The sequence below is a fragment of the Syngnathus scovelli genome, chromosome 11, assembly GCF_024217435.2.
Source record: "Syngnathus scovelli strain Florida chromosome 11, RoL_Ssco_1.2, whole genome shotgun sequence".
NCBI lineage: Eukaryota > Metazoa > Chordata > Actinopteri > Syngnathiformes > Syngnathidae > Syngnathus > Syngnathus scovelli.
The window spans coordinates 9,333,297-9,345,461 of NC_090857.1; the positions used below are offsets into that span (position 1 = coordinate 9,333,297).

Below are 12,165 nucleotides of genomic sequence, written 5' to 3' on the forward strand. Positions count from 1 at the left end.
ACCGACTGTACATTAAGTATTTTGGAGAAAGGTAACCGAAAATTAAAAACATGTTCATATTCAGCACAACTAATAATCCCAAAATCACCAATATCGCCATGCATTTGAACAAACGTAAATCTGTGAGTGAGGCTTTATTTCCAACTGACAAGCCAACAACATAAATACAGAATAATAAGTTAAATGCAAATATGAGCAAAGAAACTCAACGTATTTCTTGATGATGGGAAATAAACTATAATCATGACAAAGATTTTTGGAAACATGTGCACGTGTATTTCTTCTCCTACTAAAATTATCCAACCATATAAATAACCACAACAAAATAATCAATCATCAATGACCCATTTTCCACAAAACGGTATTTCACACCTAATCAATTTCAAAAAGATGCCAGAGGAGATCAGGAGGACTGGACTCAATTAGAATGATCTCTGAGTCGGGGTTGGCATTTTTGGGGCTTTCAGGGCGGCTACAATCATGAGACCAGCAGCTAAGAGGTGTGATGAAACATCCGACGCTTTTACTGGATTTGGTTTTCGGGTTCGACTGGACTGAAATCTCGTGACCGCTTATTCTGCCCAGGTCAGGAGGTTCTCCGGGAACCCTCAAAACATTTTGCTGTTTGCTGCTGTCGGTATGAGGTTGATGGTTTTCATCCGTGACAGTGACCTTGGATCTCTGGCGGACCAGAGGTCGCCTTCTGTACCTACTTATGCTTTTCTCTTTTCGCTTTCTGACAACACAGTCCACAACAGAAACCTGCCCGTCCGATGAATCCTGTACCGTTTGGACCCCTTTGTCCCGTCCTGGTGATGTCTGCATGGCTTTGTCAGTTACTTCAAGAGGGCGGAGCTTAGCCGAGTGCTCTGAAACTAAAACATTGAGCAGCTGCAAGGCCTCCTCAAGCTTGCTTTCTTGCTTCAAATTGGATTTTTCTTGCTCCCGTCTCAGACACTCCATGTCGCTTTTCATATTTGCCCCAAGTTCTATGCCATGGTCTCCATTCTGACCCAAATCAAATCACAAAATCAGCTCATGCGACATACATGTGTTCATCATTGCAAGGTAAACAAAGAATATTTCAGTCACCTTTTGCACACGTTCCCCCAGTTCTATCATCATCTCTTTCTGGGAGTTCACTGTGTCCAATAACGTTTTAAACTGCTGTGAAATGTCGCTCTGGATACTGCTTAGATTTTGCACTTAGAGGAAGAGAATAGTTGAGTGAGAGGAGCAAATGGCGCCATCTGGTGGTCAATAAAACTTGCCTGCGTGTTACAGCACACTTGACAAATGCTTTTTACGGTTACTTGAAACTCTAAATTATGGCAACATACATGTTGAAGATAAATCGCTTAACTTTTGGAGGATGGTTTGGCATACAGATGTGTTCTCTTCCGTGTTTGCAACGAGTTGTTGGACCTGAAATAGTGTGTTGTTTATTATTTTACAAGAAAAATAAGGTAAATATTAGAAATGATTTACTTACTTTGGTTAGGGTTTCACGAATTTGAAGGCATTCTTTTGCAAGCATGTCACTATAAAAACAATAACAACAACGTGTAATTTGAATGACAGCACAATCTTTAAAGATTTGTTTTCTTTAGCTCAGAAAAAAGGAACACTACCGGTAACTTTTATCCTTTGCTTTTTTCTTTTCCTCCTCAAATGCATCCAAAAGTTTTTTTGAGTCTCCAAAAAAGTCCTTTGGGTCTCCTCCAAACAAGAGAGGTTTGGACTGATAACGGGTTGAAATCTTTGGGTCACTACACTAAAAGGAAGACAATTATATAGGAAAAAAATATATTATTTTTGCACCTGCTTGTAATGAAACAAACATCTGCAGAAGCACTGACTTGCATTCACAACCTAAATTTCATTATTTAGCTGATGGAATTTTATTCTCAATTGGCTATTCATGGTGTGTCTCAGTCATTCAGAATTATTATAGTGACTTACCTCTTGTGAACTTTGCTGGGAGTTCCTAGATGACAAACTCATATCCTGAGAAAAGTTTTGATTGTTGTCACGCCAAAACTGGGACCCAAAGAAAAACTGAGAGTCTGTGAAGTTGGGGCCTGAATTTCTGTTGATTGTAAGTAAAAATGTATTAACATACACTGCATGAAATCAATCAAGTTGTTTATGTAAAAGCATCAACAAATATGCATCACTTCACCTGCATCCTCCTGACGGCGTGTTCAGTATTTCTTTTATATTCGCCGTGTGATTCATTGCTTCTGCTCCAAAAGACAAAATGTGAATTTATTTATTTATTTATTTTAGTTCAAGCAATAAAAAAAAAACATTAGCATTCAGTGCTTTTGCTAAATTTGTTGTTAGCATTAGCTTAGCAAGCATTTAGTTCAGAAGATGTTACAGGTAACACTATCAAGGAAAGTGGAAACAAGTAATGTTAACTTTGTTCCCTTGCGTACTTGACGATAAAATGCAAAGCAGACTCACAATTGCGTATTTGTAAGCAATAAGCAAAAAGGACATTCAAATCTGCCGCTCACAGAACGTCACAGTGGGTGAAATTGAGGTGAGTTCATGTCCCCTCGGACAAAGAATGTGACAATCCATTCTCACTGACTGGACTGTACTCTGTCCTTTTGAGAGTTCGTTGTCAATCAGAAATATCATAAAGAAAGAAAAAAGACTGGTAAAAGTAGAGGTAGGCTACTCATTCAATACCGGTATGGAAATTGCATGCTCTCCCAGTGCTTGTATGGGTTTTCCAGTTGAAAATAAAAAAAATCAACAGAAAACATGAAGACTCTAAAGAGTTGTTATTGAGCCAAGGCACCGATTCTATCAACTCAAATCCAGATGGTGAAGACTATATTTATATTTATCTCCAGGTAACTATTTGTACAGTTTCTAGCTCAGTAATATGTAATTGACAGTTGAGCTTTTATTTTGAAGGTTCGCTATGGGTGTTGGCAATCAGTTCATTAATTGACTGCGTGAAGCTTTTACTGTGAAAACTCCCCACGGATGTTGACAAGCCGATTGAACGCGAGCAGCAAGGTGCTGCGTTTAATGGCAGACCCAACTCCGGAGGTGTGTCGATGACAAATCTGACAACATAAATCTTCCCGAACAGATGACATTCCACGCCAAGTGAATTAAGGCTGGATTTCGGTCCTGGTCAGATTCTTCAATTTCGCCGGTGAGTGATTTGCCCCTCTCGAATTTAGCAATCTAAAGCTGATGCGTTTGTGCTCTGCTACGATAGGACATAAGAGCTGCCTCATAACCGCAGTCGATGTCTTTTAATTGAATTGCACAACGACATTCCGGTGGCATGGGGTGATCGATTTAAATGCAAAATCAAACGGTGAAATGATCGACTGAGTTATTTACCCCTAACCTTAAGAGCACAGGCACACATTTTTGCATTCGAAAAAAACTTACAGCACACAATCATGCGAAAAATGCTGTGGAAAGTACTGTAAAATACTACAATAACGCCGATCCCGTCTAAATTTACTCAGAAATTTACTTTAGGCCTGTTTAATAGAACTCAAGGCTGTACTTGCAGGAATAAGCGATGACGTCTGTGGTATGACTGAGAACAGGTGGTTTCCACAGGTTACCTGTATCTTCTGTCACCTAGTGGAGAGCATTCCATCGTTCTACAATCGGGCTTTGCCTCGTCATCGCTTCACTGCATTACATGATTTTTCACACTGATGCACTTTTAGTTTCATTGAACAAAGGGTAACAAAATTTTGCATGGCCTCAACAGAGTGGCTGACGTTTTTTTCCAGTTAACAACCAACCAGATCTACATTGTCATTTCCAGACTACCACGCCACTCAACAGGACCGACCCATCTTTTAAAGACACACACGCATTAAATGTCACAGATACTACAGTGTAAAATGGCAGGATATGGACGCTTTAAAATATTCTGTATCCAACAAAATAAATGTTTGGTGGCTGCTTCACTGATTTGATATATTTTATATAACTCTCTTACTTTTTTTTAATTCTTCTTCCTTGTATCTAAAGGGCTCAAACATGGCTCTGTCATCCCTATTAGTCTTGGCAGCAACAGTGATTCTTATCAGACCGGAGACACTCGTAACCAAGGTAGAAAATTAACCAGTCCTGCATGCTTGGTTCAGCTTTGGTGAAGTTTCTCACAAGTGGCCATGTTGTCTGTCCACAGGCTCTACATCTCAACTCACTTGAATGCTGCAGTGAGAAGCTGAGGACAAATAACTCGTGTTCAAACGACACTCGCTGCAAACCAGGTATCTGGTTTTATATCAAAAGTTTATGATTACATTTGATTTGCATTAGCAATTATGGATCAGCAATTGCAATTTACTGACTTAGCCGTTATGGTTAGAAATAACTCAGGGTGCAGCCAACAAAGATAAGAAGCTATAAAAATGCCAAGCCAATGAATGTACATGCTAAACATTGAATTGTGTGATTTCTAATTGGGTTATCCAAGCTCACCACGTTATCACAACATGAAAGGTGTCCTGGAAGGTCCACCAATTTTACAGGCCACAAAGTAGGTCATTCATTGTTGCTATGGTGATGACGGCTAACACGATTTCCCTTGTTAGAAGCTAGTGTGTCATCTCAATGATATTAATTATGTATTTCAATGTCAAATGAATTCACACTGTTGTGGCAACGGGCCTTTTATCGGAAAATTTCATCCTATTATCTGATTTACTTAGGATGCTTCCTGCGTGTCCTCGAGAGCAGCAACACTGTTTGCATATTGTGTGACCCTGCCGCCGTAGAGTCGGAAAACGCAACAACCTGCACCTACAGTAAGCGATTTGGTGTTCGTGTTGTTTCTTTAAATCCGTAAAAATATGGAATCATCAATTCGCTGTCTTCACCATTAGACTACACAATCGACAGGAGAAACCACACAACAGTCACAAATGTAATGCCTAAAATTGGTAAGTTTTCCTTCGGGTTAAATGTGCACATGTGTATTTTTTTTTTAAATATTCCAGTTAATTATTAAATTAAATGATTTTCATTTTGCTGGAAAACTGGTTGTCAATGTGAGTCTTTTTTTTTTTCCCAAGCAACAGGCTGTATTGTGCAAACTGGCTGCAGGACGTTGATTGTGCTTTTTGTCTGCTGTCCATGAGCAGGTGGTGCAGGCGTGGCCGCCTCGCTTCTTTTTGGAACGCTGTTGATCAGCCTGTTCTTGATACTCTCTGTCGCCTCCTTCTTCTACCTCAAACGCTCACATCGACTCCCAAATATATTCTACCGCCGCAACAAGGGTAAGTCCGTTACGCTTGCGGTCCATATTTGACAAACAGTTTCAAATCTCTCACTCCTACTGTTTGTGTCATTTGGAATCAGTGTGGGTTTTTTTTTTCCGGATTAGTTGAATTAAGCAGATTAATTCACTGATTTCACAGTTTGACATTTTTGCCAATATCGCCCTCTGCTGGCTACTGAAATTGATGTCAAACTGCTATCGGGCTCACGTGATGTTTGTATTGCCAAAATGGCAGTGCCCGCAACTGAATGTTTAGACTAGTGAGGGCACATATACATTATATTCTTGCTAAGAAAGTGTAACGTAAAAGCGGAAGTCGCAAATCACTTGAGCTTCACTTTCTGTCTTCTTACAGCTTTTATATTCCCACCAAGCGAAACGGTAAGTCCACTTTGTTTATGCAAACCTAATTAGGCCTTTGGAGTCATGCATTGCGTCACCGTGGCAACATTTTCTTTTTGTAGGCTGTCATGATTCCTCATTCGACAGGTAAGCTAACCGTTGACTCGTCATTACCGCCAAACAGGTTTGACTGCGTTATGGCAATCGAGCCTTGTTGCAGCTTGTTGCAAATACTTTCCAATTGTTCTTTTCCTGTTTGAAGCGAGAAAACAACGATACGTCAGAAGGGAGCGTCCCTCCGCGACATCAAGTAGCACCATCACACCCACCGCATCCACCACGAGGGTCTACAGTGCGTAGGAGAAGTGAGCCAAGGAACCATGTGGGGGTTTTACACCCAAAGATGTAATTGATTTCTTGGAAGCCAATTTGCAGTTTTTATTCAATGTTACCTCGAACATCTTAAATTCCAGCTCATGCTACTTTTTTATTTATGAACAAGCTCATTTAATGTAATGTATTCCTTCAAAGAGAAGCAGCTATCATCTCAAACAACTTCCATTTCAATCATCATTCTATCGCTCGCATTTTTAGTAATTGCGACATCATGCGACATTGACGTTACACTAATCGCGTTGACGTGCCGCAATTGAGGCCTCTCCCTCGACACAGCCGAGCAACGAATCGGGTCCGTGTGTATGCCATCGGATTGAGGGCTCACGTGCAGTGAGCCAGTGACCTAGTTGGCCGACGGCGTCATTAGCATCATAACAGCCGAGTGGGCTGTTCTTTAATTGTGTGCACTGCTTTACTGTACTTTGCCAACTAAGAACGTGCGAGTGACATTTTTCTATTTATTTGTCTATAATCAGCCAAAGTGAATGTATTTCCCTGCTACAAGGCGGAAATCACCGATATGTGTGCAAGTACCGCTGCAGTGCAAAATTATTTTAACCACGGTCTAATTTTGAACAAATGTTATCTTTTAGCAGGAAATTAGCAGAGAAAGTGGCATAAATGTATATTTTGACATTTTAACAAATAGATACACTTACTATTTTTAAAGTGTTTGTTTTGCCTCTTTCACGTGTGATTGTGCTAGTTAAGATACACATTCAACAATGGCTAACCGCAAACTAGGCTTTGGTTTGAATAATTCTGGGTTTAACTGTACATAGGTGCAAATTATGAAGAAATCTTGTGAACTCAGAGTTCTTTTTTGACCGAAAGAGGAAAAACACCTCAATTTAGAATGAAGAAAACGCTAAATGCAGAGTAACAAGATGTTACTGCACTTTTGTATGTAAATGCCATTTTTTTGTTTTGTTTTTTAAACCAGAGATGCTCAGGAGAAGGTGTTGCTAGCTTTTTTGTGAAATTTTATTGTCGAACATACTCTTCAATATCAACTACTGTATCTACGTGTTTGCCAATCGGAACAAATCCAATGTAATGATGCCTGTGCCATAAAGAATTTTAAATGTTGGATTCATAGTTCGCGCATAATCCAGTGGCCTTTTACAGTATGCACCACTCTCAAATTGAGGCCGCTCACTAAGTTTCATTTGTGACAGTTTGAGTTTCACGACTGTGCACTAAATATTTGAACAAGCGCATGTGGCGCAAGCAGAAGTGAATATTTCTAAACAAAAGCGACTACGTGACTTTCCATGTTGCCTGGTGCGTTTGAGATTTGTCAGCGCAATACATGCATATGTTTTTATACGAAATGATCTACTGTTTGATAACGGTGTACTTGAGATGAAGATGGCGATGAGGTGAATGTTTGCAGGAAATAAAGCACCTTCCAGTAAATGTTTGCTTTGTCTGTTTAGTTTTTTATCCCCATTGGTTGAACAATGAGTACAATTCAAATTTATTCTCTACTATTATTGGTACTTGCCCATATCTAGTTTTTAGAAATTAGTCCAACTCAAACATAATAGAGGAACAATTGTGTTCTACTGTAAGTCAAATTCATTGTTTGAAATAGTTGATACTATATATTCCCAAAATTTAATTTACTTTTGTTACATTATGTTTACCGAAAATTACTATTCTAATCTTTTTGATGTAATACAGAATCAATAAATATTATATGCAGATAGTTGCATGGAGACAATTTGATGTTGCTCCTACAAATTCCTCTTCTCAGTTATGTTGTCTTTGATTCGGCCCTTTATGTAAACAGTGAAGTATAATATTGTCGCTCAATGTCATATAATTGAGGGTACTGAAATGTTACACCGCTGGTCCTAGAGTACAGAACATGTTCGCCAGCAGCAGCAGCTCCATGTGACCTAACGTATTCTATTTATAAAAGAGCGGTACAGGGCACCAGGCTGACATATGTCAGGTCGCCAGACAACAAGACATTTTCCTGCAGGAGACTTCACACTGGAAGGTTTGTCCTTGCCTTGCAAGTATGCAGTATTGACGATTTTAAGACTCGGACAAATAGAATTGACTAACAGAGAATGTGGCGAAAAAACTAATGCGTGACTTTAGAATCATATAAGTCACAAGTAGGGGACTTTGACATACTTTAGGATGGTTCGGTACAGACAAATGGTGCTAAAAGAACATTTCCATCTACCTAGTTTATTGTGTATTCACATGTGACTTTATTTTGTAATTTGATATTGCGCAATCATTTGACCTCAGCGTGGCTGTTGAGCATTTGGTGGTCTGCAAAGATACTTTGATACGCTCCATAATATTGTGCTGACATCAACAACGGTCACATTTTTTTTTTTAATTTTACGATATTAATGTTATTGTTGCAGTAAAATGTATCAAATATTTTGTCCCTGTTGACACATTGTGACAGGAATACACTCCATATTTGCACCGAGTTCTTAAATCTTAATACAATACAGTCTCCAAATGACAGCTATATAAGTGCCCTATATTTAGCCCAAACCGTTCAAAGCTATCAAGGATACAAGAGGACAAACATAAACACATGCGCACTGACCTTTGCGTTATTTCTACTCCCAGGAAAGCATGTGAGGTGTTGGAATGGATGACTTGGATCACAGCATGTGCATTGCCGAGGAGGAATGGTCCAACTTCTTTAAGGAGAGTGAGGAGTGCTCCTTGCCGCTACCTCTTCTCGCCCGCCCTGAGGGCCTTCGTTGTCCAATCCCTTTGTATTCAGTTTCTCAGTCCCTGCAGAGCTTAGATGAGAATAATACAGCTTGTGTTAAAATAGAGCTCATTCATGATGTAGGCACACGAGAAGATGAGGAGATTCAAATATGTGATGATATAGGAAGTGGGTACAGAAAGGAGGTACATATGGTTAAGGAACGTAGCCCAGAAGAGACCAAGAAAAGCATCGTGCAAATACCGGAGGCAGTCAGTGACGTCGCGAGGTCACTTTCAATCAAGCGTGAATCAAACGCCAGATGTCAGGCTGAGGACGGCAACAAAGGTCCCCAGAGAGAAGAGAAAGAGCGCTGGTTTGTGACACTGCCGCTGAATGACACTCCAGGGTCGCGTCGGGCCTGTGCAACTCCAAAGAAAAAAAGAAGTAAAGTACGAAAAGATACGCGCAAGTCCAGCTGGGAGTCTCAAGACGATGAAAGTGAGGTGGATAAAAATATCAATCAAAACGGAAGCAAAGAAATGGAAGAGCAGAAAAGTTCTTGTCATGTAGCGCAAAATGATTGTAAGGAAACTAGGCAGGATGTAGAGAAAAGTCAGAAACAAAAACCCCTTTATGGTGAAGATATAAAGCAAAACCATGAAGGAAAAAGCCACAATGAAAAGATAATTCAAGGTACCCTTCATGATATAATGGAAAACAATCAAGAAAAATCCGATGGTGATGTAACGAAAAACCATAGAGAAGGAACTGAGGGTGACGGTGGAGAAGCAACACATGAAGGCGATACCACGTTGCAAGTCAAAATAGAAGGAACCCCGTGTGGTGATGAAATTGAGCAAAACGACCAAGAAGGCACAGATGAAGATCATAGAAGGAAGCAAGACGACGTCGAAGGAGCCCCACATGGTGACAGTTTAGTGCAAGACAACAGCGAAGGAACCTTACACGAGGTTGGTACCACGCAAGATGAAGGAAACCTGAGTAGTGATCATATAATGGAGGACAACAAAGAAGGCACCATACGTGAATTTTTTCATTTGGATCGGGTGGACTCAGATGAGTTTGAGGACAGTGTTGATTTTTTCACCCTTCACAGTTCTGATTCTGAAATTTATCTCTCGGCTTCAGAATCTGTGCCTTGGGAGCTCTTTGAGGAGGATTTGATTGAAAACCGACCAAGACAGTGCCAACCCTACTCCTCCTCATCTTTATCATACAACTGTGATCCAATTCAGAGTTCTGGTGCTGGGAGCTTGCAGGATCCTGACTGTAACGGTTCTGGTACGCAAGCTTTTGTTGAAAGCTTGCCAAGCTCCAACCAACAGAAAGTGGATTCGTCAAGAGTCCAAACAGAACCTCACCTTCCAATATGTGATGTTGACTGTCCTCAGTTGGTTCCGGATGTCATCATCACGTCGGTGGTCGACGGCCCCGAAGCGCACGCCCAGGCCGAAGACCGAACGCCGTGCGTCTACGCCATCTCCGCCTTCTGGGATGAAATGGAAAAATTAACCATTAATGATATTTTACAGCTGAGGACGGGGAAAAGCTCACCTCCCACAGAGATGTCCGACGTACCGTCGCTAAGCAGCTCCCTGGTGGACCCCGAGGAGCATCATTTGACAGACGGAGGTCTCACGGATGTGTCCGACGCCGCCGACTCGGACTATTTCACACAACCGGACGACTCCAAGGCGGACAGATCCAGCTGGGATTTCTCCGTGTGCGATTTTGAAGAGGACTATTGGCAATTTTTGGGCATTAGTGGGAACCCCAGTCCTGATCTGAGTTGCAAAACCCAGCAGGAGGAGGACGAGGTGGAAAGTGGAACCAGGACCCAGACCCCAGTACCAATCGGGGATTCAATAAGGCCAAACCCGACGCCCAGAGCGATGTCGAAAAAGAAAAGTGTGCAGAATGTATGTGCTCTCAAGGATTCGTTTTCACAGTCACATTTACACCAGGATGAGAAGAAAGGAAACCATCTGGGATCGATAGTAGCGGCACCTGTCCAAGGAGAAGATCTGGAATCCCTCTGCATCTACGATTCCGAATGCATCTCAGGATGTGACATGATTTGTACATACGAGCATAAAATGTCACTAGCCCAGAGCCACAAGTGGAAACCCATCCCGATCTTCTCCTGCTCACATCCGACCGTCAGAGAACTCACCCTGCCCGAAGGGAATTATCCGTTCTTGAGTGTGGACCTCTCGGAAGACGACGTTATTTCACCTGTCCGAATTGTCTCTCGCGCTCTCCGAGTGGCCGAGTCTCAAAGCGGGAGGATCGTACTGTCGTTCGGGAAAATCCGCTTCCGAGACAAAGGCAGCGTCTGGTGCAGGTCTGACGGCTGGGAGGTTCTAGGCCAAAGTGAGGAGCACGGTATCGTTCCTGTGGCGGGAGGAGCTTCCCCTCCGCTACCTGAGCAGCAAAGGATTGTGGGAGCAATACAGAGACCAGGTAACCATAGCAGATGGGAAAAGAAATGCAGCAAAATAATACGATAATATTTCTTCTAGTGCGACAGGGCGTCTTGTCTACGCTGCAGCAGTCTGACATGTGTTTGGTCTGCATTGCATTTGCCTCCTGGGTACTGACATCATCAGATACTCAGTCTGCTGATGCCTGGAAAGCAGGTAAAAAACTTTCAATAATTTTTTACTTTGAATTGGACACTCACCAGACACTTCATTTATCACGAACTTGATAATGGTAATAAATGTGCAAAAAAAAAGATATTGCTCTGTGCATCAAACATCTACGTGACAATATAACCAAAAATGTGCAATATCTTTTCTAGCTCTGCTTGCAAATGTGAGTGCACTATCAGCGATCCAGTACCTGCGACAGATCAAGTGAAGTTGAAGAATCCTGAAAATGACGATTATGTATTTACATTAGATGTCAATTCCAGTCAGTTACAAATGGGTCCATTCATCTGATAGATTTATTCCACTTAATCAAAACAGTATGACAGCATTTCCGGGTTGGTAGCAAGTTAAACTAGGAAATTTTATCCCAATATTTAAAATATTGATGACTATTTCTAAAGTTTGGATGATGATCGGCTAATTAAGTGGGGGGTGACTAATATATATTTTTTGTGTGATGTTTTTATGTGTTGAAATGAAGTTTAGCCTTTAGTTTGCACAATTCTATCCATTAGCCAAGTAAGCTATTAATACCTGGACCATTATTGAGGAGCGGAAGACAAGCTTAGCTCGGCAGATTGTCGTTTTCATGCCAAGCAGAGCGGCTCTATCTAAGATGGACTAACCGATGAAAGACTAAACGATATTGAGAAAATAAGCATATATTTTTGAAAAATAAAAGGAAACAAATGCAGTGGGAGTCTGTGTTAAATATTGTTGAAGTGAGTTGGGGAGCTTCTTTTAGACAGTGACTTGTGATGTTGTGGTCGCAAGGAACT

At 41.1% G+C, this 12,165-nt stretch overlaps 3 protein-coding genes across 9 annotated transcripts; 2 read left to right on the forward strand and 1 right to left on the reverse strand.

The window, feature by feature from the left end:
- Positions 1-115: 115 nt before the first annotated feature.
- LOC125977115 (interactor of HORMAD1 protein 1) lies at positions 116-8,743 on the reverse strand. 7 transcript variants are annotated; one of them, XM_049733360.1, is made up of 8 exons: positions 8,598-8,743; positions 2,183-2,246; positions 1,963-2,089; positions 1,632-1,774; positions 1,493-1,541; positions 1,341-1,425; positions 1,093-1,205; positions 116-1,008 (listed from the first exon to the last, which is right to left on the reverse strand). In XM_049733360.1, exons 2-8 carry the CDS (start codon positions 2,236-2,238, stop codon positions 373-375), a joined length of 1,209 nt encoding a protein of 402 aa, XP_049589317.1. In that variant the 5' UTR covers positions 2,239-2,246; positions 8,598-8,743; the 3' UTR covers positions 116-372. The 7 variants fall into 7 exon arrangements, with proteins under 7 accessions (XP_049589317.1, XP_049589316.1, XP_049589314.1 ...); XM_049733359.2 differs by lacking the exon at positions 8,598-8,743 and adding an exon at positions 3,606-4,010 and having other exon boundaries at positions 2,183-2,243; XM_049733357.2 differs by lacking the exon at positions 8,598-8,743 and adding an exon at positions 3,606-4,010.
- c11h1orf159 (chromosome 11 C1orf159 homolog) lies at positions 3,006-7,435 on the forward strand. The gene is made up of 9 exons (XM_049733382.2): positions 3,006-3,178; positions 4,024-4,104; positions 4,184-4,268; positions 4,710-4,805; positions 4,884-4,940; positions 5,142-5,276; positions 5,634-5,659; positions 5,743-5,767; positions 5,883-7,435. The coding sequence occupies exons 2-9, from the start codon at positions 4,033-4,035 to the stop codon at positions 5,978-5,980; spliced, it is 594 nt and encodes a 197-aa protein (XP_049589339.1). The 5' UTR covers positions 3,006-3,178; positions 4,024-4,032; the 3' UTR covers positions 5,981-7,435.
- Positions 8,642-12,080, forward strand: perm1b (PPARGC1 and ESRR induced regulator, muscle 1b). The gene is made up of 3 exons (XM_049733313.1): positions 8,642-11,195; positions 11,255-11,371; positions 11,536-12,080. The coding sequence occupies exons 1-3, from the start codon at positions 8,642-8,644 to the stop codon at positions 11,592-11,594; spliced, it is 2,730 nt and encodes a 909-aa protein (XP_049589270.1). The 3' UTR covers positions 11,595-12,080.
- Positions 12,081-12,165: the final 85 nt, after the last annotated feature.

Bases quoted from the DNA above. Each gene is read 5' to 3' on its own strand.
- LOC125977115 (XM_049733354.2), bottom strand. The intron at 2,090-2,182 runs GTGAAGTGATGC...TACAATCAACAG, and splicing joins ACGCCGTCAGGAGGATGCAG to AAATTCAGGCCCCAACTTCA. The intron at 1,775-1,962 runs GTAAGTCACTAT...TCTTCCTTTTAG, and splicing joins CCCAGCAAAGTTCACAAGAG to TGTAGTGACCCAAAGATTTC.
- c11h1orf159 (XM_049733382.2), top strand. From the start codon at position 4,033: ATGGCTCTGTCATCCCTATTAGTCTTGGCAGCAACAGTGATTCTTATC. The intron at 4,806-4,883 runs GTAAGCGATTTG...CTTCACCATTAG, and splicing joins CGCAACAACCTGCACCTACA to ACTACACAATCGACAGGAGA. The intron at 5,660-5,742 runs GTAAGTCCACTT...TTCTTTTTGTAG, and splicing joins TATTCCCACCAAGCGAAACG to GCTGTCATGATTCCTCATTC.
- perm1b (XM_049733313.1), top strand. From the start codon at position 8,642: ATGGATGACTTGGATCACAGCATGTGCATTGCCGAGGAGGAATGGTCC. The intron at 11,196-11,254 runs GTAACCATAGCA...TATTTCTTCTAG, and splicing joins GGGAGCAATACAGAGACCAG to TGCGACAGGGCGTCTTGTCT. The intron at 11,372-11,535 runs GTAAAAAACTTT...TATCTTTTCTAG, and splicing joins TGCTGATGCCTGGAAAGCAG to CTCTGCTTGCAAATGTGAGT.